The 23,154-nt window shown below is 39.7% G+C and overlaps 1 protein-coding gene across 1 annotated transcript; it reads left to right on the top strand.

The window, feature by feature from the left end:
• Positions 1 to 20,523: 20,523 nt before the first annotated feature.
• On the top strand, positions 20,524 to 22,373 carry LOC121986914 (homeobox-leucine zipper protein HAT5-like). Its single transcript, XM_042540842.1, has 3 exons — positions 20,524 to 21,017; positions 21,122 to 21,501; positions 21,894 to 22,373. Exons 1-3 carry the CDS (start codon positions 20,933 to 20,935, stop codon positions 22,263 to 22,265), a joined length of 837 nt encoding a protein of 278 aa, XP_042396776.1. The 5' UTR covers positions 20,524 to 20,932; the 3' UTR covers positions 22,266 to 22,373.
• The last annotated feature ends 781 nt before the right edge of the window (positions 22,374 to 23,154 follow it).

The raw sequence follows: 23,154 nt of genomic DNA, 5'->3' as shown, positions 1-23,154 counted from the left end.
AAGCAAAGCGTGCGTCGCTTCCGTTTCTTGACGCGCGATGCTTCCTCATGCGCGGACCAAACCCAAGTACGGTTTCTCACACTTGGGACAAAACCAGATCAAACCAGAGACTGGCAAAAACAAACCAGACTGCCTGTAAGCGCGAGGCCCACGAGCTGGGGATTTGCACCCCCTTGCGCGCGGTGATCGCGTGCGTCGCGCCCGGCTTATAGATTTCCGGCTCGAACCCCCCGAAACCACCTGATTTGGGCTCGGCCCGCGCATGCGTGTAGGTCCCCTTAACATTGCTAAGCAAGGATGGAAGGGCTCCATATATAAGGCCTTCCAACCTTTCTTTGCTTAGCAATGTGGGACTAAATGCATACATCTATGCATTACAATAAGCAAAGAAATAGTTTGAATTAAACTCAAAACTCAACAATCCCCCACTAATTCAAATTATTTTGGTCGAAAAACAAAGACTTGTCTTGAGGCTTGGTTGCAATAAGCTTTTAGTGAAAATACCTTTCGATTTGAATTTTCACCTAAGTACACCAATCTTATTCACATAGGCTTGAAGTGAACTCAGTCTTGAACTTAAACCTTTTATATGTGAAAATCAATTGGTAACAACTCATCACGGGCGATGGTTGAATCCTTCTGGGTTGGTGCATTACGGCCATGCCACCGAATCTTGTTTCATAAGTGCTAAGGAGAGTTGCCTAGACCCCCCGCACTGCAGCCACACAGTTACATTTACATAGGTGAGTTCTCCAAGGATGTACTGCGAGCATCATGTCATTAAGACCTTGAACTCATTAAGAGCTCCTAAGCTCATCCTTACTAGCAATCAAGCATCTATCCAGGGAAGAGATTATGAGATTACATCTCAATCAATTTGATACTTACGATTCACTCTTATAACTTGTTTATACCACATTTAACCTACTTCTTGGGATCTCCAATCAGATAGGTTGGGTTGCCGCTATAGGTGAATCCAGGATAGGCCTCAGTTCCATTCCCTTACTGGATCTCTTGATTTTCTCAGAATCAAGTCCTTTAGTGAGTGGATCAGCAATATTGTCTTTTGAACTTACAAAGTCCAATGACACCACTCCAAGAGACACTAACTCACGAATAGACTTTAATCTTATTCGTACATGTCTCTTCAGTTTCTGGTTATACTTGGAGCTTCTAATCTGAGCTATTGTTGTTTGATTATCACAGTGTACTGAAATAGAAGGTATTGGCTTCATTATCAAGGGAATTTCATAAAGAAGACTCTTAAGCCAATCAACTTCAGTTACTGTGGTATCCAAAGCACACAATTCTACCTCAGATGTAGAACGGGTTATAATCGTCTGTTTAACAGACCTCCAAGCAACCGCACCACCTCCAAGTGTAAAGACATAACTAGTAACGTCTTTACACTCAGCAGTGTCAGCTATCCAAATAGCATCACTATATCCTTCCAAGACTACAGGGAATCTCCCATACCACAAACCCAAGGATATAGTACCTTTTAGGTATCTGAGTACTCTGTCTAATGCATCTCAATGCGTTCTGTCTGGACAGCTGGTAAACCTGCTCAATTTCATTATAGCAAAAGAAATATCAGGTCTAGAACAATTTGCTAAATACATTAGACTACCTATGATTTGTGGGTATCTTAATTGAGACACTGCCACACCACTCTTATTCTTGTGGAGAGTTTTTTGAAGGATCATAGGGTGTGACGACATATTTAACTTGGCTATAGCCATATTTCTCTAATACTCTCTCAACATAGAGTGACTGAGAAATTGCTATTCCATCAGATGAACGAGTCAACTTCAGCCCTAAAATTATGTCAGCACAACTCATATCCTTCATATCAAACTTACCACATAAAAGGGCCTTAGTCTCATTAATAATAGAAAGGTTAGAACTGTAACGACCACCCTTCTTACTACTACTATTCTCTAAAGATGACCGTTACTTAACTACTAACTCTACTTAACCGGTGTGATTAAAAACCACATGGAAATCCTACCGAAAAATTTCGGCAGAATCTCCCCTGTACCGGTGACCATATTCAACAATACATGCAATATATATATACTCAGCCACAAGCGGCTGGAACACATAACTAACAACCACGCAGTATAATAAATCTAACTCAGCAATAATAAAGGAAAACTAATCCACAACCACAACTGAATAGCAAACACAGTATCAAGTGTCCTTATAAACAGTTATCAAATTTCCTTAACACATAAAAACTTAATTAACTCAAAGAACAAATCATAATTCATCTTATTCGCAAGGATCCCTAGAACTTCCATAGTGCAGACATCACACACCCCTCTTGCATCTCCTTGTCGCCTTCCTTCATATTAGCTTTCCTTTTTCTTTATCTGCAGTAGGAGAAAGTGCAGTCTATAAGCATAAAGCTTAGTGAGCGCTATCTAACTCACAAAAACTCGATATGCATGTATGCAAATAAAAACATGCTAAAACTGAATGCTAATATGTAAAGCTACTCATGCTCATAAATAGCAAAGAAATCAACTAACAGAAAAGATAACAGGTATAACTACTCATGCTCATAAACTAATAAAGAAAGCAAACTAACTGGTATGCTAACATATAAAGCAAAACATGCTCATCAACTAGCAAATAAAAAAACATGTAAGAAACTAAACATGTAAAAGCTGCTAGCATAAAAGAAAGCTAAACTTGCTGATCTTTAAAACAAAGTGAAACTTACTTCTTTTACTGTAAACTTATTCTTTTATTTCACTTGTTTAAAATTTATACTTTAATACTTGAAAATAATAATCAACTTCTCTTGGGCCCAGGCTTAGTACCAATTATGCGCGTTCCCTAATAGGTTGGGGTAGCGAGCCGCCAATCCTAAAAGAGCAGACCTTGGTCTACCAGGGCCAAGACCTTGGAATTGGACACCTGGATTTGTTTAACGACAACCTTGGAAGTCGGGTACTAGCCTCTTCTTAAAAGTAAAATACTTATTATCTTAATTACTTCTTCTTTAAATACCTTGGCATTTTAATAGCATCTTATGTGCCAAAATCCCTAAAGTCTTGACTTTGGGATTTACTTAAGGCCTTGGCCTTTTCTTTCTTTTCTTTTTCTTTCTTTTTACTTGTTAATGCTTCTAAAAGAATTTGATAGAACTCTTATTTTCCCACTAGCATACATGGTTGTTCATGCTTATTAAAATAGCAAATGAAAACTAAAGAAACTGCTCATGTGTATCTAGTAATAAAGAAAACTGATCATGCTCAACTTATAGCAATTAAAAACTGCATAATAAATTGCAACATAAAAGAATCAAGCTTGCTGAATTCTTGCAACAGAACACTTGGAACAGAATACTAGCAACATCAATAGAATACTTGAAACAGGATACTTGAATCAAACTTGCTAAATTCTTCCACTAAACCTGTTGGAAACTTGGAACCTATATAAAGCTTGTTTCGTTCCAAAATCAAAACCCATATCTAGCAATAGGATACTAATTCTAGCTGCCACAGAATTTAAAAGGAAGAAAACCAAGAATGCATGCTACTAAACTTCAATTAAACAGAACCCTAATCAAAAGGGAACAACTTGGCGGGAATAATGGCAGCAACCAACACAAGCAACCCGAAACTACAACTCTTCCCTATTCAATGTCAACTGCCCTATATCTAAAGGAACAAGAATGCCTAGTTCATACAATTATTTCCCTTCTTTAAAGTGCACGGCAGCAAACACACAAGTGATTTCACAGCATACTTCAAAATTCAAAAGACACAAGCATAATCTTTACAGCATGATTCAAAATCAAGAAGAACAAAATCCGAAATCCCCTCCTACCACATGCTTCAGAACTCTATCTCACGGCAAAATCATAAAACCAAAATCCTTTATCACGGCAGCAAGGAAAACAAAAACTCGGAGCTATCCTACTGCAGGTGAGTAGCAACTCACCTCGCTGTTTTGAACTTACAACCGGAAAAGAGAACTCTAAAGCTTCTAGGTTTCGGGTGAAGATGAAGATCTCGGTGATTCCTTCCTTTCCGCGTGTTCCCCTTGACGAGGAGAGCTCGGATCCGCAAGATTCGCCGGAAGAAGCCTTCGCCGGCTGCTGGAGAGAAGCTCCGCCGCCTCTTTCGCCCGAGCAGAAATCGCGACGCCGCGCAGAAGAGGAGAGGAAACGGGATTTAGGGTTCGGGGAAAAACACTTAACCCTTTATAACCTAGGTTTTATTTTTGCCCCTTACAATAACTTAAATAAATCTCGCTACATACTTAGTTAACAAATCACGCGCAGCCCAGTTGGTTGGCTGCGTTCGGTTAAGTCGAGTTCGGCCGGAGGTCTTGGGTTCGAGTCTCAACTTCCACGTTTTTTTTGTCCAAACTTCTTTCTTTTTGTAAACCTACTAAACGACCTCCAAAAATTACGTAAAAATACTCTAAAAATTCCTAAAAATCTCTAGAATATTTTAAAAGCATTTCCAAATATTTTTATGGACTTTTAAAACTTGAAATAGGGAAAATTGGGTCGTTACAATTCCCCATACCTTATAAAAAGTTCGTCCTCGAACTTAGAATAGTTCTGGATACTTCTGTCTCATACTGTCCTCCCGCTCCCAAGTGACTTCCTCGTGCTTCTGGTTCTGCCAGATGACCTTCACTAGTGGTACTTCTTTATTTCTTAATCTCTTAACTGCTCTGTCCACTATCTGTGTAGGTCTACTCTCATAACTAAGATCCTCTTGGATCTGCACTGACTGAGGCTCAATCACTTGGCTAGGGTCATGGAGACACTTCTTTAACATGGAGACATGAAACACGTTGTGAATTGCTGACATGTCTTGTGGTAAGTCCAGTTTATAAGCTACTTTCCCAATCCTTTCTGTGATCAGGTAAGGTCCTACATAACGAGGACTTAATTTGCCCTTCTTGCCAAATCTAATCACTCCCTTCATAGGAGCGACCTTGAGAAAGAATGAATCCCCTACTTGGAATTCAAGTGGCCTACGGCGTGTGTCAGCATAGCTTTTCTGTCTACTCTGGGCAGTCTCAATCCTCTGTCTGATTTTCTGAATAGCCTGAGTGGTTTCTTCTATCAGCTCTATCTGAATGCCCAGCTCTACTTCCATTTCCTTTCTTTCACCTGCTTCTTGCCAGCATATAGGTGATCTGCACTTTCTGCCATACAACGCCTCATATGGTGCCATCCTGATGGTGGCTTGGTAGCTGTTGTTGTAGGCAAACTCAGCTAAGCATAGATACTTGCACCAACTTCCTTTGAAATCTAGTGCACTAGCCCTGAGCATATCTTCTAGGATCTGATTTACTCGCTCTGTCTGTCCATCAGTCTGAGGATGGAAGGCTGTGCTGAACTTGAGTTTGGTGCCTAGTGCAGTCTGAACACACTCCCAGAAGTGAGAGGTGAAGCGCCCATCTCTATCAGAAACAATAGATTTAGGAACTCCGTGAAGTCTGATCACTTCTTTAACATACAGCTGTGACAACTGCTCTATAGAGTGAGACACCTTGATGGCTAGAAAATGAGCAGACTTGGTCAATCTGTCCACTATCACCCATATCGCATCATATCCGTTTATGGTTCTTGGAAGACCTGTTATGAAGTCCATGGATATATCTTCCCATTTTCATTCTGGTATTGGAAGAGGCTGAAGAACTCCTCCTGGTCTCTGGTGTTCTGCCTTGACCCTCTGACATGTCAAGCAGGTACTGACATATTTAGCTACATCTCTTTTGAGTCCAGACCACCAAAATCTCTGCTTCACGTCTTGATACATCTTGGTAGAACCAGGATGCATGGAGTAGGGTGTACTATGAGCTTCTTCTAAAATTTTCTTTCTCAGCTCTTCATCATTGGGGACACACAGGCGGCTCCCCTGATAAAGAATTCCACTGTCTGATACTCGAAACTCCGAATTTCCTTCTTCTTGTATCCCTTGCTTGATCTTTTGGATATTTGGATCTTCACTTTGCTTTCTCTGTATATCCTCAAGCAAGGTTGACTCTAAGGTCAATGTAGAGAGTTGCCCATAAATAATTTCCATTCCAAAATCTGACAACTCCTTCTGCAGTGGTAGGGCTAATGATGACAAAGACATCAGGGATGCACTGGATTTTCTGCTTAGTGCATCTGCCACTTTATTAGCTTTGCCTGGATGGTAGAGGATTTCACGGTCATAATCTTTGACCAACTCTAGCCACCTACGCTGTCTCATGTTTAAGTCCTTCTGAGTGAAGAAGTACTTAAGACTCTGATGGTCTGTGAAAATTCTGCACTGAACGCCATACAAATAATGTCGCCAGAGTTTTAGTGCAAAGACCACAGCTGCCAGCTCAAGATCATGAGTGGGGTAGTTCTTTTCATAATCTTTGAGTTGTCTGGAAGCATAAGCTATCACTTTTCCTTCCTGCATGAGTACAGCTCCTAAGCCCATCTTGGAAGCATCACTGTAGATGTCAAAACTCCTGTCACTTTCTGGAACAGTCAGAATAGGAGCACTGGTCAGTCTCTTCTTGAGCTCTTGGAAACTCTGCTCACATTTATCTGACCATTCAAACTTCTTATTCTTTCTGGTGAGGGCTGTTAGTGGAGAGGCTATCCTGGAAAAGTCCTCCACAAATTTCCTGTAGTACCCAGCTAAACCCAGGAAGCTTCTGATCTCCCTGGCGTTCTTGGGTCTACTCCAGTTGTTGACTGCTTCTATTTTTGCTGGATCCACTTGAATGCCTTCTTTAGAAATTATGTGACCTAGAAATGCCACCTGATCTAACCAGAACTCGCACTTTGAGAACTTAGCGTAAAGTTGCTTTTGCTGAAGAGTCTGCAGTACTATCCTCAAATGCGTGTCATGCTCCTCTGGGGTTCTGGAATAGATTAGAATGTCATCGATGAACACAATGACAAATTTGTCAAGGTATTCTCTGAACACTCTGTTCATCAGGTCCATGAAAACTGCAGGTGCATTAGTCACACCAAAAGGCATGACTACGAACTCGTAGTGTCCGTATCTGGTCCTGAAAGCCGTTCTGGGTATGTCTCTTTCTTTCACTTTTAGCTGATGGTACCCAGAGCGCAGGTCTATCTTTGAGAATACTGTCGCCCCTCTCAACTGATCAAATAGGTCGTCGATCCCGGGAGGGGTACTTGTTCTTGATTGTCACTTGATTTAGAGCTCTATAATCTATGCACATCCGCATAGATCCGTCTTTCTTCTTGACGAACAACACGGGAGCTCCCCATGGTGAATGACTAGGCGGATGAAGCCTTTGTCAAGCACGAAGTTGTTCTGTAGTTCTTTCAGCTCTGCTGCGAGATGGAGCTTTTGAAATTGGACCTGTACCAGAACCAGTTCAATCTCAAACTCCACTTCTCTGGGAGGTAGTCCGGTAGTTCTTCCGAATACCTGGATACTCACAGACTACTCGAACTTCCTCCCGCTTGGGTCTTTCTTGTTCTTCCATACTATGTGTGCAAGAAAACCAGCACACCCTTTAGCTAACATCCGATGAGTGAAGAAGAAAGGAACTCGGGTCTTCCTTCTTGGCACCCCTGTGAACTCAAAGGATGATTCACCTTCGGACTAAAGATCACTTTCCTTCTGCGGCATCCATGAAGCACTGTACTTGTTGAGGAAATCCATACCCAAAATGATATCGAAATCCGCATGGCGAGGACCACCAGATTTATACATAGCTCACGGTCTGAAATGCCCGAAGCCACTGGTCGGATTCCATGACTTCCCAAGGTAGGGTCGTCAGGAACTTGGAGTTCATGTTTTCTGTAGGTACCTGTAATTCTTTGGCAAAAGGTATGGATACAAAAGAATGGGTCGCCCCAGTATCAAATAGTGCAGTAGCTATATGCTGAAAAATAACTACTTGACCTGTTACGACCGTGGAGGCACTAGCAGCTTCTTCTTTGGTGAGGGAGAATACTCTGGCACTGGCTGGAACTGGTGGGGCTTCCAACCTTCCCTGACTGATCTGAGGTCCTTCTAGAGTTGCAGGCATATAATGTAGCTGAGGTTTGCCTCCATATTGTATTGGCTGTGGCTGAGGTGCTTTGAGCTTGTTAGGACATTCTCTAGCCATGTGTCCTTCCTGCCCACATGCAAAGCATCCAGTCTTACCCAACAGACAGGCTCCTGGATGTGTTCTCCCACATTTAGGACAGAGAGGGATCTTGGTCTGCTTATTTGCTGGTCCTTCTTTCTGGTTACCTCCTGAGTTCCACTGCTTTCTTTTGTTACCCTTGCCTTTCCAGTTCTGCTTATTTGCCTGAGGTTTCTGACTCCCAGCTGTCTTATCTTCGATCTTGACTGACTTTTGCTGCGCTCGTTGTGCTCTGATGCTGTCCAGATAGTGCTCAGCAACTAATGCTCTACTAACCAGCTCTTCGCCAGTCTGAGCCTGATGAGCTCCACTACTCACGTTAAGTGCTATCACTGGCCTCAGCATCCTGAGCATCAGTCTGACTCGTTCTTTCTCCGTGCTTACTAGCTCTGGGCAGAGACGAGCTAGCCTATTGAATTTCTTTACTGCTTCTTTCACTGACAGGTCACCTTGTCTGAATTCTATGAACTCCTCATAATGCTTATTGGTAATCCGCTGACGGAAGAATTCTTCATAAAACTCTGCTTCAAAGTCAGCCCAGCTCATCTGATTAACTGCTCTTTTGCTTTTAACTCTCTCCCACCACATACGAGCATCTCCAGATAGGCAGAATGAGGCACACTTGACCTTCTCAACTTCTGGCCAGTCAAGAAGTTCCATGGTGCTCTCCAGTGTCTTGAACCAAGCCTGGGCATCCCAGGGCTCAGTCGTGCCTGAGAAGCTCTCTGGTTTCAGTTTCAGCCACTGTATCAGGTAGGCTTCTTGTCTTCTAGGTGCTGTGACGACTCCCAGGGCAGCTGGTGGAACCTCGGTTACCCCTGGAGTCTCCACAGTTACTGTTGGAGGAGTGGGAGGGACTGGCTGCTGATTCGCCATCAGATTGACGATCACTTGCTGCTGCTCTGCTACTTGTCTCTGGAGTTGAGCAACAACTTCAGAGAGATTTGGTTCAGCTGCTCTGGGCTCTTCGTTCTCCTGAGCCTGGTCCTCAGTACGAGCGGTACGGGGGCGTCCTCTTCTTGACATCTAATTATGCAAAGAAAAGAAAGACTTGATATATTCTTTATCCTTTCTAACCAAACTTAGGTATATGAATAAAAGGAAAACAAACTTCTATCTTACTAAAGCGCATACAAGCAAATACTCTATATTACAATTAATAATAAGGAAAGCAGAATAAAGAAAGAATTTAAATACTTTCTTACTTGAAGACGGCAAGGATGATGCTGATGTGTGTGATGCTGGAGAATGGGACCTGCTCTGATACCAACTGTAACGACCACCCTTCTTACTACTACTATTCTCTAAAGATGACCGTTACTTAACTACTAACTCTACTTAACCGGTGTGATTAAAAACCACATGGAAACCCTACCGAAAAATTTCGGCAGAATCTCCCCTGTACCGGTGACCATATTCAACAATACATGCAATATATATATACTCAGCCACAAGCGGCTGGAACACATAACTAACAACCACGCAGTATAATAAATCTAACTCAGCAATAATAAAGGAAAACTAATCCACAACCACAACTGAATAGCAAACACAGTATCAAGTGTCCTTATAAACAGTTATCAAATTTCCTTAACACATAAAAACTTAATTAACTCAAAGAACAAATCATAATTCATCTTATTCGCAAGGATCCCTAGAACTTCCATAGTGCAGACATCACACACCCCTCTTGCATCTCCTTGTCGCCTTCCTTCATATTAGCTTTCCTTTTTCAGTAGGAGAAAGTGCAGTCTATAAGCATAAAGCTTAGTGAGCGCTATCTAACTCACAAAAACTCGATATGCATGTATGCAAATAAAAACATGCTAAAACTGAATGCTAATATGTAAAGCTACTCATGCTCATAAATAGCAAAGAAATCAACTAACAGAAAAGATAACAAGTATAACTACTCATGCTCATAAACTAATAAAGAAAGCAAACTAACTGGTATGCTAACATATAAAGCAAAACATGCTCATCAACTAGCAAATAAAAAAACATGTAAGAAACTAAACATGTAAAAGCTGCTAGCATAAAAGAAAGCTAAACTTGCTGATCTTTAAAACAAAGTGAAACTTACTTCTTTTACTGTAAACTTATTCTTTTATTTCACTTGTTTAAAATTTATACTTTAATACTTGAAAATAATAATCAACTTCTCTTGGGCCCGGCTTAGTACCAATTTGCGCTTCCTAATAGGTTGGGGTAGCGAATCCCGAAACTACAAGAGACTTCTAGGCCTTGTGCCAAGACCTTGGAATTGGACACTGGATTTGTTTAACGACAACCTTGGAAGTCGGGTACTAGCCTCTTCTTAAAAGTAAAATACTTATTATCTTAATTACTTCTTCTTTAAATACCTTGGCATTTTAATAGCATCTTATGTGCCAAAATCCCTAAAGTCTTGACTTTGGGATTTACTTAAGGCCTTGGCCTTTTCTTTCTTTTCTTTTTCTTTCTTTTTACTTGTTAATGCTTCTAAAAGAATTTGATAGAACTCTTATTTTCCCACTAGCATACATGGTTGTTCATGCTTATTAAAATAGCAAATGAAAACTAAAGAAACTGCTCATGTGTATCTAGTAATAAAGAAAACTGATCATGCTCAACTTATAGCAATTAAAAACTGCATAATAAATTGCAACATAAAAGAATCAAGCTTGCTGAATTCTTGCAACAGAACACTTGGAACAGAATACTAGCAACATCAATAGAATACTTGAAACAGGATACTTGAATCAAACTTGCTAAATTCTTCCACTAAACCTGTTGGAAACTTGGAACCTATATAAAGCTTGTTTCGTTCCAAAATCAAAACCCATATCTAGCAATAGGATACTAATTCTAGCTGCCACAGAATTTAAAAGGAAGAAAACCAAGAATGCATGCTACTAAACTTCAATTAAACAGAACCCTAATCAAAAGGGAACAACTTGGCAGCACCCAACACAAGCAACCCGAAACTACAACTCTTCCCCTATTCAATGTCAACTGCCCTATATCTAAAGGAACAAGAATGCCTAGTTCATACAATTATTTCCCTTCTTTAAAGTGCACGGCAGCAAACACACAAGTGATTTCACAGCATACTTCAAAATTCAAAAGACACAAGCATAATCTTTACAGCATGATTCAAAATCAAGAAGAACAAAATCCGAAATCCCCTCCTACCACATGCTTCAGAACTCTATCTCACGGCAAAATCATAAAACCAAAATCCTTTATCACGGCAGCAAGGAAAACAAAAACTCGGAGCTATCCTACTGCAGGTGAGTAGCAACTCACCTCGCTGTTTTGAACTTACAACCGGAAAAGAGAACTCTAAAGCTTCTAGGTTTCGGGTGAAGATGAAGATCTCGGTGATTCCTTCCTTTCCGCGTGTTCCCCTTGACGAGGAGAGCTCGGATCCGCAAGATTCGCCGGAAGAAGCCTTCGCCGGCTGCTGGAGAGAAGCTCCGCCGCCTCTTTCGCCCGAGCAGAAATCGCGACGCCGCGCAGAAGAGGAGAGGAAACGGGATTTAGGGTTCGGGGAAAAACACTTAACCCTTTATAACCTAGGTTTTATTTTTGCCCCTTACAATAACTTAAATAAATCTCGCTACATACTTAGTTAACAAATCACGCGCAGCCCAGTTGGTTGGCTGCGTTCGGTTAAGTCGAGTTCGGCCGGAGGTCTTGGGTTTGAGTCTCAACTTCCACGTTTTTTTTGTCCAAACTTCTTTCTTTTTGTAAACCTACTAAACGACCTCCAAAAATTACGTAAAAATACTCTAAAAATTCCTAAAAATCTCTAGAATAATTTAAAAGCATTTCCAAATATTTTTATGGACTTTTAAAACTTGAAATAGGGAAAATTGGGTCGTTACAAGAACCAAAAAGTAGAATATCATATACATATAAACATAAGATAATACAATTATCAGCTTTCATTTTAGCATACACACATTTATCAGAGTCATTCATTTCAAAGTCAAACGATAGCATAGCTCTATCAAATTTTTCGTGTCACTGCTTTGGGGCTTGCTTCAAACCATAAAGAGATTTGACTAACCTACAGACTTTATTCTCATTTCCAGAGGCTATATGTCCCTCAGGTTGATCCATATATATTTCATCTTCAAGATCTCCATTTAGGAATGCCGTTTTAACATCCATTTGATGGACCTCAAGATGATATATGGATGTCAATACTATTAACACTCGGATTGTAGTAATTCTGGTAACAGGAGAATAAGTGTCAAAATAGTCAATCCCTTCTTTCTGTTTGAATCCCTTAGCAACTAGGCGGGTTTTGAATTTATCTACTGACCCATCAGGTTTTAGTTTTCTCTTAAACACCCATTTACATCCTATAGTGGTACACCCAAGAGGTAAATCTACCAACTCCCAAGTGGCATTAGAGATAATAGAATCCATTTCACTTTTAATGACCTCTTTTCAGTGTTTAGCTTCAGGAGAAGTCATAGCATCTCTATATGTCACAGGGTCACCTTTTATATTATAGGTGATAAAGTCCTGGCCTAAATCCGTAGACACACATTGCCTCTTGCTCCTTCTTAGTTCTGTATGCTCACTAGATTCATCTAGTCTAGAGTGACTTGAGGAAGGTGTACCTTCTACGGATAATGGGCCCTCTACGGAAGCAGACATATCTCTAGTAGGAATACCAGATATAGACTGAGGTGTTCTCGTCTTCATAGGAAATATATCCTCAAAAATGTAGCATCACGAAGTTCTACAATAGTATTTGCTTCTATTCCAGAAATTTCAGATTTAATAATCAGAAACATATATACAATATTATTTTGAGCATAACCCAAGAAGATATCATCTATGGTCTTTGGACCAAGTTTTTTCCTTCTGTGTTCAGGTACTAGTACCTTTGCAAGGCACCCCCACACTTTAAGGTATTTCAAACTTGTCCTCCGGCCTTTCCAAAGCTCATATGGGCTTTTATCCCTAGACCTCATGGGGACTCTATTTAACACATGACATGCAGTATATAGAGCCTCCCCCCACATGAAGTTGGGTAACCCAGAACTGCCTAACATGGAATTAATCATATCTTCAAGGTTTCGATTTTTTCGTTCTGCTAAACCGTTGGATTGAGGACTATATAGAGCAGTTACCTCGTGAATTATACCTGCATCTTGACAAAATTTTTGAAACAAGTTTGAGGTAAACTCTCCACCCCTATCAGACCTTAACCTCTTAATAGATTTATTTGTTTGATTCTCAGCTTCAGATTTAAAAATCATAAATTTATCTAAAGCTTCATCCTTAGTTTTTAGCAAATAAACATAACAATAACGAGAGTGATCATCAATGAAGGTAATGAAATACCGTTTATGGTCTCTCGTTATTACACCGTTAAACTCACAACAATCAGTATGAATCAATTCTAAAATATCAGAATTTCTATCAACTGATTTGAAAGGTTTACGGGGTTGTTTATATTGCACACAAACTTCACATTTTTTCTTATCATTTATAGCATGCTTAGGAATCATGTCTAGATTCATCATTCTTTTTACGGTATTAAAATTGACATGTCCTAATATATCATGCCATATATCATAAGACTCAATGTTATATGAACAACCAATATCAGTAGATTTATTTAAGATAGTATTTTCTACATTGAGTTTAAATAAACCTTCATTAAGCTAACCTTTTCCAATAAAGGTTCCTAAATGTAATATTACAACTTTATTACATTTAAAGTTCAACTCATAAATAGCGCGGACTAACTTTGATCCGCTAATCAAATTCCGACGGACCGCTGGAACATGATGCACCTCATGCAGTGACAGGACTTTTCCAGAGGTGAACCTCAGGTCAACTTGTCATATCCCAAACACCCTGGCTGCAGAATGGTTCCCCATGGTCACGGAAGTGCCTTCAATTACCTGATAAGTAAGGAAGGCAGAGCGATCAGCACAACAATGCACATTAGCACTTGTATCAACTAACCATTCATTGGGTTGATAGATCAAGTTTAGTTCGGGTTTGAAGGTAACAAATTGTAACGCCCGAAAATTCTCAAAACTATTTTAGAATTTTTTCTGGAATTTTTAGATATTTTTCCGGAATTTTCCGAGTATCGGAGGTAGCAAAAACAATTAGAACCGCAAAATAGCTTAGGCGGGAATCGAACCCGAGACCTATGGTTTCGGGATAATGTTAGTAACCGGTTGAACCCAGCAGGGCCGTGCTGAAAGGAAAGAGGATCATGTATATTTATAGTTGGGTTGGACGAATTAATCACTTGATTTAAATAGGAAGATTAATAGGGTGAAGAGTTATTTGGTTTTATTTTCACCGTAACCTATTCCTCTTTCAAAACTTCACCGCCGCCCACACCTCTTCTTCTCCTCTTCCTCACGCACGGCACACCAAGCCCAAGGTCCATCGGTTCACCATCCGGCGACGACTCCAACACGAAAGAGGTTCTTCTCCGGGAGAGGAACGCGAAGACGTGATCGGATCGTCGAGAGGATCACCTCCACCGGAACTCTAGCGAATAGAATCGTAAGAAATTACGATCAAGAGGTAAGAAACCCCTCACCTGCAGTATAATAGCTTTCGTTTGATTGCATACTGTTAGATTTAGCTATATGCAGGTTTTTCGGCACATAGGGTGTGTTTTAACCCTCCTCGAGGATTTAGGGATCTAGTTGAACACCTCTAGACGGGCCGGACACGTTGTTCTCCTTTAGTTGGAGATTCTAGACGTTGTCGGGTGCCTAGAGGTGATCTCCCTATTAGAGGAGAGAGTTGGAGCACACCAAGTGTTTGGTAAAATGTTAGTGTAGCTAAATACCACCTCAGTTTGTTTAATAGCTCAGTTAGATGCATTAGAGGCATTTAAACCAGCACATTAGTTTAGTTCAGTTTTATGGGACTACGGTCCAATGGGTGGGCTCCCACAGTCGCCTCTAGGTTCAGATAACCTAGCTCTAGGTTCAGATAACCTAGAAACAGCATGTTATATCAGTTAGCTATAGATATCAGTATTTTATTTTCAGTGGCACTGTACTGGATTAGATATCCATTGGGTTGGACTCCCACAGTCGTCCCTAGGTTCAGATAGCCTAGACAACCCTGCTAAATTCGGGACTTGCAACCCCGGGTCTAATAGGGATGCGCGCACAGCAAGTACAGTTGCCGGGCCCAACAACATGTTTAGTATTTTCACTTATTATGTATTAGATTTCAAAACTCAAAATCAGTGATGCTAGTTGAGTTTGTTTCCAGTTACAGATTTAGTTCCAGTTAGTTTAGCCTATATTCAGTTCAGTGTTTATTTGGTTGCTTTGCCATGATTCAGTGCTTATGCCATGCTTATATGTTATGCCTTACGATTTCAGTATGCCATGTCTTAGCAAGTTCAGCGCATATTTTCAAATAGCATGATTTAAAAACATATTGCATCGAATGCTTGATTTGTGAGGTAGATGGTTTCTTACTAAGCTTTAAGCTTACAGATTCTACTTTTCCTTATACTGCAGATAAAGGTAAAGGAAAGATGGACTAACAGAGGAAGCTGGAGGGCAATGCAAAGATGGTGTGTGTGGCAGGAACTAGAATCAAAGGTCCTTAGGGGACTTAGCAAGTTTAACCAATTAGAACTCTAGAAATTTTTACTTTCATACACTTTCAATTGTTAAATGTGTTTAGTAACTTAAAATGTCATGAACCAGTGAACCTTACTCTAGCTTAAGTCTAAAATTGTTATTACATGTTGTTAGAATAGTTATCATGCATGGGATAGTTGATAGGTGGAGTCTTGGCACAACCCAGGGGCTGAAATCAGAGTTCAGATTCGAAATCAGAACTCTGATCGGTCTCCAGACCGATCAGGGCCTGGCTGTGTCACTGGATCGGTCAGCCGACCGATCCAGACAGATACAGTATGCTACTGTATCCTCATGGATCGGTCAGCCGACCGATCCAGAGGCGAACAGAGACATGGGAGGTGAACTGATCGGTCTACCGACCGATCAGGGTGCTCCTGGATCGGTCGGTAGACCGATCCAGCTGCGCCCAACACATCAGACGCACGGAGGCTCACTGATCGGTCAGTCCGACCGATCAGTGAGGTCCTGGATCGGTCGACCGATCCAGGTGCGTACAGAAGCGAAAGAAGAAGAGAAAGCTTTTGGATCGGTCTGCTGACCGATCCAGAGACTTCTTCCGTGCCAGTATCAAGCTGGATCGATCCCGTGATCGATCCGACAGCTCAATCGATCTGTGGATCGATTGAAATGCATGATTACAGCTAGCAGGTCATCCGGGAGGCATAGGTTGTCTCCCCTAGCAAGTGTACAACTCCTAGGTACACCCAGAGCATTATGTTTTGATCAGTTTAGTAGAAAAATTTTCATTAGCCCAGCTTTCCGCACAGTATAGTTTAGCAATTATTGTGACGATTCGCCTTACAGCCTAGTAGTAGAAGGCGGGTCGTTACACAAACCTATCGCTGGTGCCGTCACTAGCAGTCACAACATTTGCTTGTGCCTTGGTGTTGGACATATGGCTCTGGTTCTTCTTCTTGGGGCAGAATTTGTCATAATGTCCAACTTGTCCATATGCCCAGCACGGCTGGGTTCCATTTTTCTTTTGAATCTTTGGTTTGGGTTTCATCTTGTTCTTCATTTTCTGATTTTTGAATTTTTTCTTGTCAGATGAGACTACTACGTTTGCCTTTGGAATGAAATCCACATGCATTTTTATATCATCATTTTTATGTTGCTTCCGATGTTCTTCTTCGATATTTAAGGCAATCATCAAATCTTCTAGAGAGATTTTACCTCTCCTATGTTTAAGAGTCATGCCAAAATCTTCCCAACTCGGAGGCAATTTTTCAATGATAGATAAGACCTGAAATTTTTTGGGTAATGGCATATCTCCTTCAGCAAGACCATGAATTTGAACTTGGAATTCATGTGTCTGCTCAACCACAGATTTCCCTTCAACCATTTTGAAGTTTAGGAATTTTGCCACAGTGTACTTTTCTAAACCAGAATCTTCGGAATTATATTTTTTATCCAAAGATTTCCATAGCTCTTTAGCCGAAGTCGTTGAGCAGTACACATCAAATAGTGTGTCTGAGAGGGCAGACATGATCCTCCCATGGCAGAGATAATCCCTTTGCTTAAACCTCTGTAAGGCAGCACTATAGGCAGGTTCCTCTTCATTAGGTGAAGGAGGATCTGTTTCTATAACGGAGAATAGCCCTAGCGTAGTAAGTCAAAATTTTATCCGTTGTTGTCAACGTCTGAAGTTTTGTCCAAAAAATTTCTCGGGTCTGGCACTAGCCTCATCAGACCCCATTACCCTATCATTCATCATGTCTACTGATGCTTACAATAAATTCTCTAAAATTGTTGTAAATAATGAGAGCACTAACAGTAGTAAAATTGCACCAAAACAGCAAGCATGCAGTAAACAGGTAAATAAAAGAGAGGTCGAGAAAAGGTATCTCCGGTTGAAGCGTCGGCGTGCCGGCTGTCTTTAGAGAATTTATTGCCGCCCACGGTGCAAAGGCTCTCCGGCAAAATTCTCCCAAGATCCGACAACCACTCGCATCGTCCGTAGGTGCACTCCAAGACGAACGTTGCACTCGGACTCAACCTCAGATCGCTATAAACCAAGCCTCAGGATAAACTCTCGGCAAGGAAGAAGAATACAGAGAGAGGGAAGGAGAGAAAGCAGACTGCTTTGGTGTGTTTTGAACTAGGAACAGAGACAGTGTATTTATACACTCTGAAGCAGTGCACGAAGCAAAGCGTGCGTTGCTTCCGCTTCCTGACGCGCGGCAGATGCGTCACTTCCTCACGCTCGGGACAGAACCATATCAAACCAGAGACTGGCAAAAACAAACCAGACCGCCTGTAAGCGCGAGGCCCACGAGCTGGGGATTTGCACCCCCCCTGCACGCGATGATCGCATGCGTCGTGCCCAGTTTATGGATTTCCGGCTCGAACCCCCCGAAACCACCTGATTTGGGCTCGGCCCGCGCATGTGTGTAGGTCCCCTTAACATTGCTAAGCAAGGATGGAAGAGCTCCATATATAAGGCCTACCAACCTTTCTTTGTTTAGCAATGTGGGACTAAATGCATACATCTATGCATTACAATAAGCAAAGAAATAGTTTGAATTAAACTCAAAACTCAACAGAATTGAGTATAAAATATAAACACTACAATACTTCCTATAAATTCCAAGCTGGTGGTGACTATGGATTGTTGAAACGACATATAGAAACGAAGCACTCGACGGAATATGGGCTAGACAGTTCTCAAACACAATTATTTAGATTTTTTTCAACTAGCGGTAGTAATGATTTCGATTTATTTTAATATTTGGATAATAAATTAAGAGAATCATTAGCTAATTTATTTATGTAGAATATCTTTCTTTTAGTTTTGGATTTAAATGCACATTTAAAGATTTTGGTAAAGAATCTCTTAATCAACATGCTAAACGTGTTCCTAGGATTACGATTACTCCTACAATTAAAAAATTAGTAAAATAAGAAAAAAGAATTTAATTAATGAATTTAGTAAATTAGATAATAAAGTTTCTTTATGTTCTGATATTTGGAGTGATTATTGACAAAAATATTTATATATGAGTGTGACTTGTCATTGGATCGATAACTCTTGGAACCTTCAAAAAAGATTGTTAGCTTATGGAGTTTTGATGAATCTCATAATACTTATAACATCACACAATTATTATGTTTAATTTTAGAAGAATATGGGTTAATTCATAAAATATTTTCAATATCGATAGATAATGCTTAGTTCTAATATTGCTTGTATAGATGATCTAAACTTTATTTGTCAACCTATTATCGGTGGTTTGTTGTTTCATATTCGTTGTATATGTCATGGTTTAAATTTATGTGTTCAAGATGGATTAACAATTTTAGTAAATTATATTAAACCAATTAGAATTGTAATTTCTTATTTATGGTCGCATCCATCTATAATGAAATAATGAGGTAGGTTTTGTAAAACTAATAGAATGCGACCTAAAAAATTTCCACATGATATACCAACAAGATTTATTTTAATATAAAGAATTATTATGTTCATTTTTTATCCAAAATACTAATACTAATATATATTTATTTTCACAATAATGAAATATTTGTATAAGTATTTGTGAAATTTTAAAAGTACTTAATGATGCAACCGAATAATTTTCCGGTATTTATTATCCTATTGCTTAATTAATTTTAAAAAAAAATTCTAATATAGTATTAATTTTAAATGAAGATATTAATAATAAATTCTTTATCTTTTGCATATTAGTTATGAAAACTAAATGAAAAAATATTTTTATTTTATTCCTAAAATTTATTTAATTATATTTACTTTATATGTTAGATTTAAATTAGAAATTTTATAAAAAAATTTAACTTTATATTATAACATTTTAATTCTAATTAAAAAATTTCTTTAGTTAATATTATATATATAATGTTAAAATTTATTTATATAATATTTATAATTAATATTATATAAAATATATAATACAAACTAATATTTCTGAAATATCATAAATTACTAGCAATAATTTAAAATTTTAAAATCCAACTTTTATTAAAACAACGGATGAAAGATTCACAAGGATCTTCAAGTTTCACATAGGAACTTAGAATTATTTTATGACTTCTTTTGATTTTAATGAAGCAGATAATAAAAATTTCGACATCTCAAAGTGGTGGTTACAGAATGCTCAAAGCTTTTCCGTCCTCTTCATGATCGCCAAAGAAATTTTAACTTGTCCAGTGTTAATTGTTGCTGTGGAACAGACGTTCAGTGCTGACGATAACATATTAGATGAACGACGATCAACTTTGCCTCTCGACTCATTGGAAGCCCAAAGTACTCAACGATTGGACCAGAGCCCAGAAAAGAATCCAAGGAATGTAATTTTTAGATAACGAAGTTGAAGATTTTGATACAAAAGGAACAAATACAACAGGAACGAAAAATGGAAGTGAGTGACATGTCACTTTCAAATATAAAAGGGTAAAAATATAAAAAAAACTATGTGAGTTTTGATTCTCCTATATAGGAGATACGTAAGCAACTTAAATAAATGTAAATTTTTTTTTAAAATAAATTTTAAAATTTAAAATTTTTAATATAATAATTTTAAATTATGACGAACTGTGAATTAAATTATGAATTGATAGTTCTGAATAAGGAATTATAATTGTCTTGATAATTAAAATTAAAGATCAAACCGTCAAACAACAATTCTAAATCGTAGTCAGGTCTTATGAAAAATTTGCTAAAAAAAAAAAAACATCCTCACTGTGACGAAAACTTGTCTTCCTTGTTCTCTATATAAATCCTCGAACTCCCCTCGTTCCCATGGAAGCATAAGCGATGTGAGCTCCGTAGATCGAGTTCCACCACAAAGTACCTTCTTTCCTCCTCTTGTTCCCCTATATATTCCTCTGGCTTTTCACCCTCTCTTTCTCTGCCTTGTTGTCTTTCGCCTCTGTCATCGCAACTAACATCTACTTTCCCCTCCCCCAAACCTGAGATACAGAGAATCACAGGGAAGGATATGGGCCTTAAAGGCCCTTTCTTCCCCACCTTCTTCCATGGCTCTGTCATGATGATCACCAGCTTCTTCCGCCACAAGATGCTCGTCGACCTTTTAAAGGAGATGTGCTTCTAAGGAAAAGGACTTTTTCCCCCTTCTTTCTGAGAGACAGGAAAAAAAAAATCTCTGTTTTTGATCGGTGTTTCTGTGGGGAAAAGGAAATAAATGGATGAAAGGAAGCTCCTTGGGAGCTCAGACTTTGCAGTCCTGCTGCGGAACCAGGGGATGTACCCTGGAACTCACTTTCCTGGTATTTTGCTCTTTTTTGTTCTTAAACTTGTGCTGTAAATCAACTTGGGAACTTGCAAGAATCGTGATCTCTTGTATCTGTAGCTCTGACTGGTTTTGTTTCAGGCCCATGGGAAGGCCGCCCGGCCACGAACACTTTCGATAGGCCTCTGTTTAAGCCTGTTGAGTTAGACGATTTCGGCGACGATGACTCGGATGATTCTCTCCATCACCAAGAAAAGAAGAGGCGGCTGACGACGGATCAAATTCAGTTCCTCGAGAACAGCTTTGAGTCGGAGAACAAACTCGAACCCGAGAGGAAGACTCGACTCGCGCAAGTCCTCGGGCTGAAGCCTAGGCAGGTTGCGATATGGTTCCAAAACCGTCGCGCGCGGTGGAAGACGAAGCAGTTGGAGAAGGACTACGAGGCCTTGAAGTCTAGCTATGATGGCCTCAAGGTTGATCATGAGTGCCTTCTCAAGGAAAAAGAAGAGCTAGAGGCTGAGGTGATCCACTAATTTCGCTTTGCTTTCTAGTTAGTTGTAGTTGTAGCATGATTTCGATAAGTAACATGAGCTCAATGGATTAGCTAGGTTACAAATGTTAGGAAGTTTGAATGTGAGGGAGCGGGAAATCTTGCAACTCTAATTTCAAGTTCACCATAGAGAGTTCAATACAAGTATTGTTCAAACGTAACTATACTTTTTCGATCATCAGAAGCTATGTACATCAAGATCACTGAGTCAAAAAAGAAATTGAAACTTCTTTTTTGGAAGTTGAGAGGCTAAAATGATGATAGCTTCTTTTTTCTCTGCAATTATTCTAAAAGAAGTTCTTTGAGCATTATGCCATATGCTAGTGGATAATATTCTTATCAGCATGGGCTTCATCTCACCAGGTTCTTTCCCTCACCAGAAAGCTTCTCCAAAAGGAGAGGAATGGCTGCCTGGAATCATCTGAGTTCAACGACAGATGTCGTGACAAGTTGCCGAACCCGGAATCCCCCTCGAGCTTCAATGATTTGCGGCAGACCGTGGCACGCAAGCAAGAAGACATCAGCTCTGCCAACAGCACCATATTAGACTGTGGAAGCCCTGCTTGCATTGATGAAGGTGGATACTCCATGCTAATGGAGCTCACCAGTTCCTCGAATGCCTTTGAGCTCGATAATTCAGACCGATCGCAGATTGGTGAGGCTGACGATGCTAGTGACTACGACTTCTTGGCTCTTGAGGATAACTCATGTGGCTATGGACTGCTTTGGTCTTAATAACCAACAACTCTTGTAAAGAATGTTAACACCATGTGTATGTGTATTTTACCTATCCTCCCCCACTTTGCTTAATGATATGGTCTCGTGTTCATGCTATTTGGCAGATATAGAAGGTCAATGTCGATATCTTGGTAAAGATTGGAGCCTTGGAGGGATATATTCTAGATCAAAAGTGTTCTTAATTAATGTTCTTCACATGCCTGCAAATCGGATTCCCGTATTTCTCGAAGGTGAATTAAGAGTTTGGTAGTCGAACTATGAAGCAGTGCTATTCAATTGGCCCTTTCTGAGCTACTTTAATTTCTTCCTCTCTTTGTTTTGCTTCTCACTTTTTCTTTTCTTTTAAGCAATCAACAGTTAAGTGATCAATTGGGTCACCAAAAGGCCAAAAGGGAGAAGAAAAAGGAGTCAATTCCTCCAAAGCAAACCAAAGTTGTTCATCTCATAGAGTTCATTACAACGCTCGCTCCTCTTACGATGCGAAAAGATTAAATCTTTCTGAACAAAGCTCGAACACAATTTGGCAACTCGAAGCCTTTTTTTTGCCACTGTTGGTTCTAAAGTTTGATAGGGGTGTTTCTGAACTGAAGAAGCTCTTTTTACGTCCAAGTGCAATCAAAGAGGAAAAGAAAAAGAATAAAAGAGAGATAGAAGGAAGGACATATTGATGAAGTTTTGCTCACCCACGGCACGGAAGCAAATGCAAAGCACATATTCCACGCCCACTTAATCAAAGAACAAAAACTTTAAACACAAAGAAAAGAAAGTGACACGCAAATGATAACAATGAAGAGTTAAAACTTGTTCATCCATCAAGTGGCTTAGTACTTGAACTAATTTTGATATCTATCTTTAAGGGCTCTTTGCAATAGTATAGTACAAGCTT

This window comes from Zingiber officinale, chromosome 1B, assembly GCF_018446385.1.
Source record: "Zingiber officinale cultivar Zhangliang chromosome 1B, Zo_v1.1, whole genome shotgun sequence".
Lineage (NCBI taxonomy): Eukaryota > Viridiplantae > Streptophyta > Magnoliopsida > Zingiberales > Zingiberaceae > Zingiber > Zingiber officinale.
Note: the sequence above shows the minus strand (reverse complement) of the source record. Positions and strands in the feature narration are given on the sequence as shown.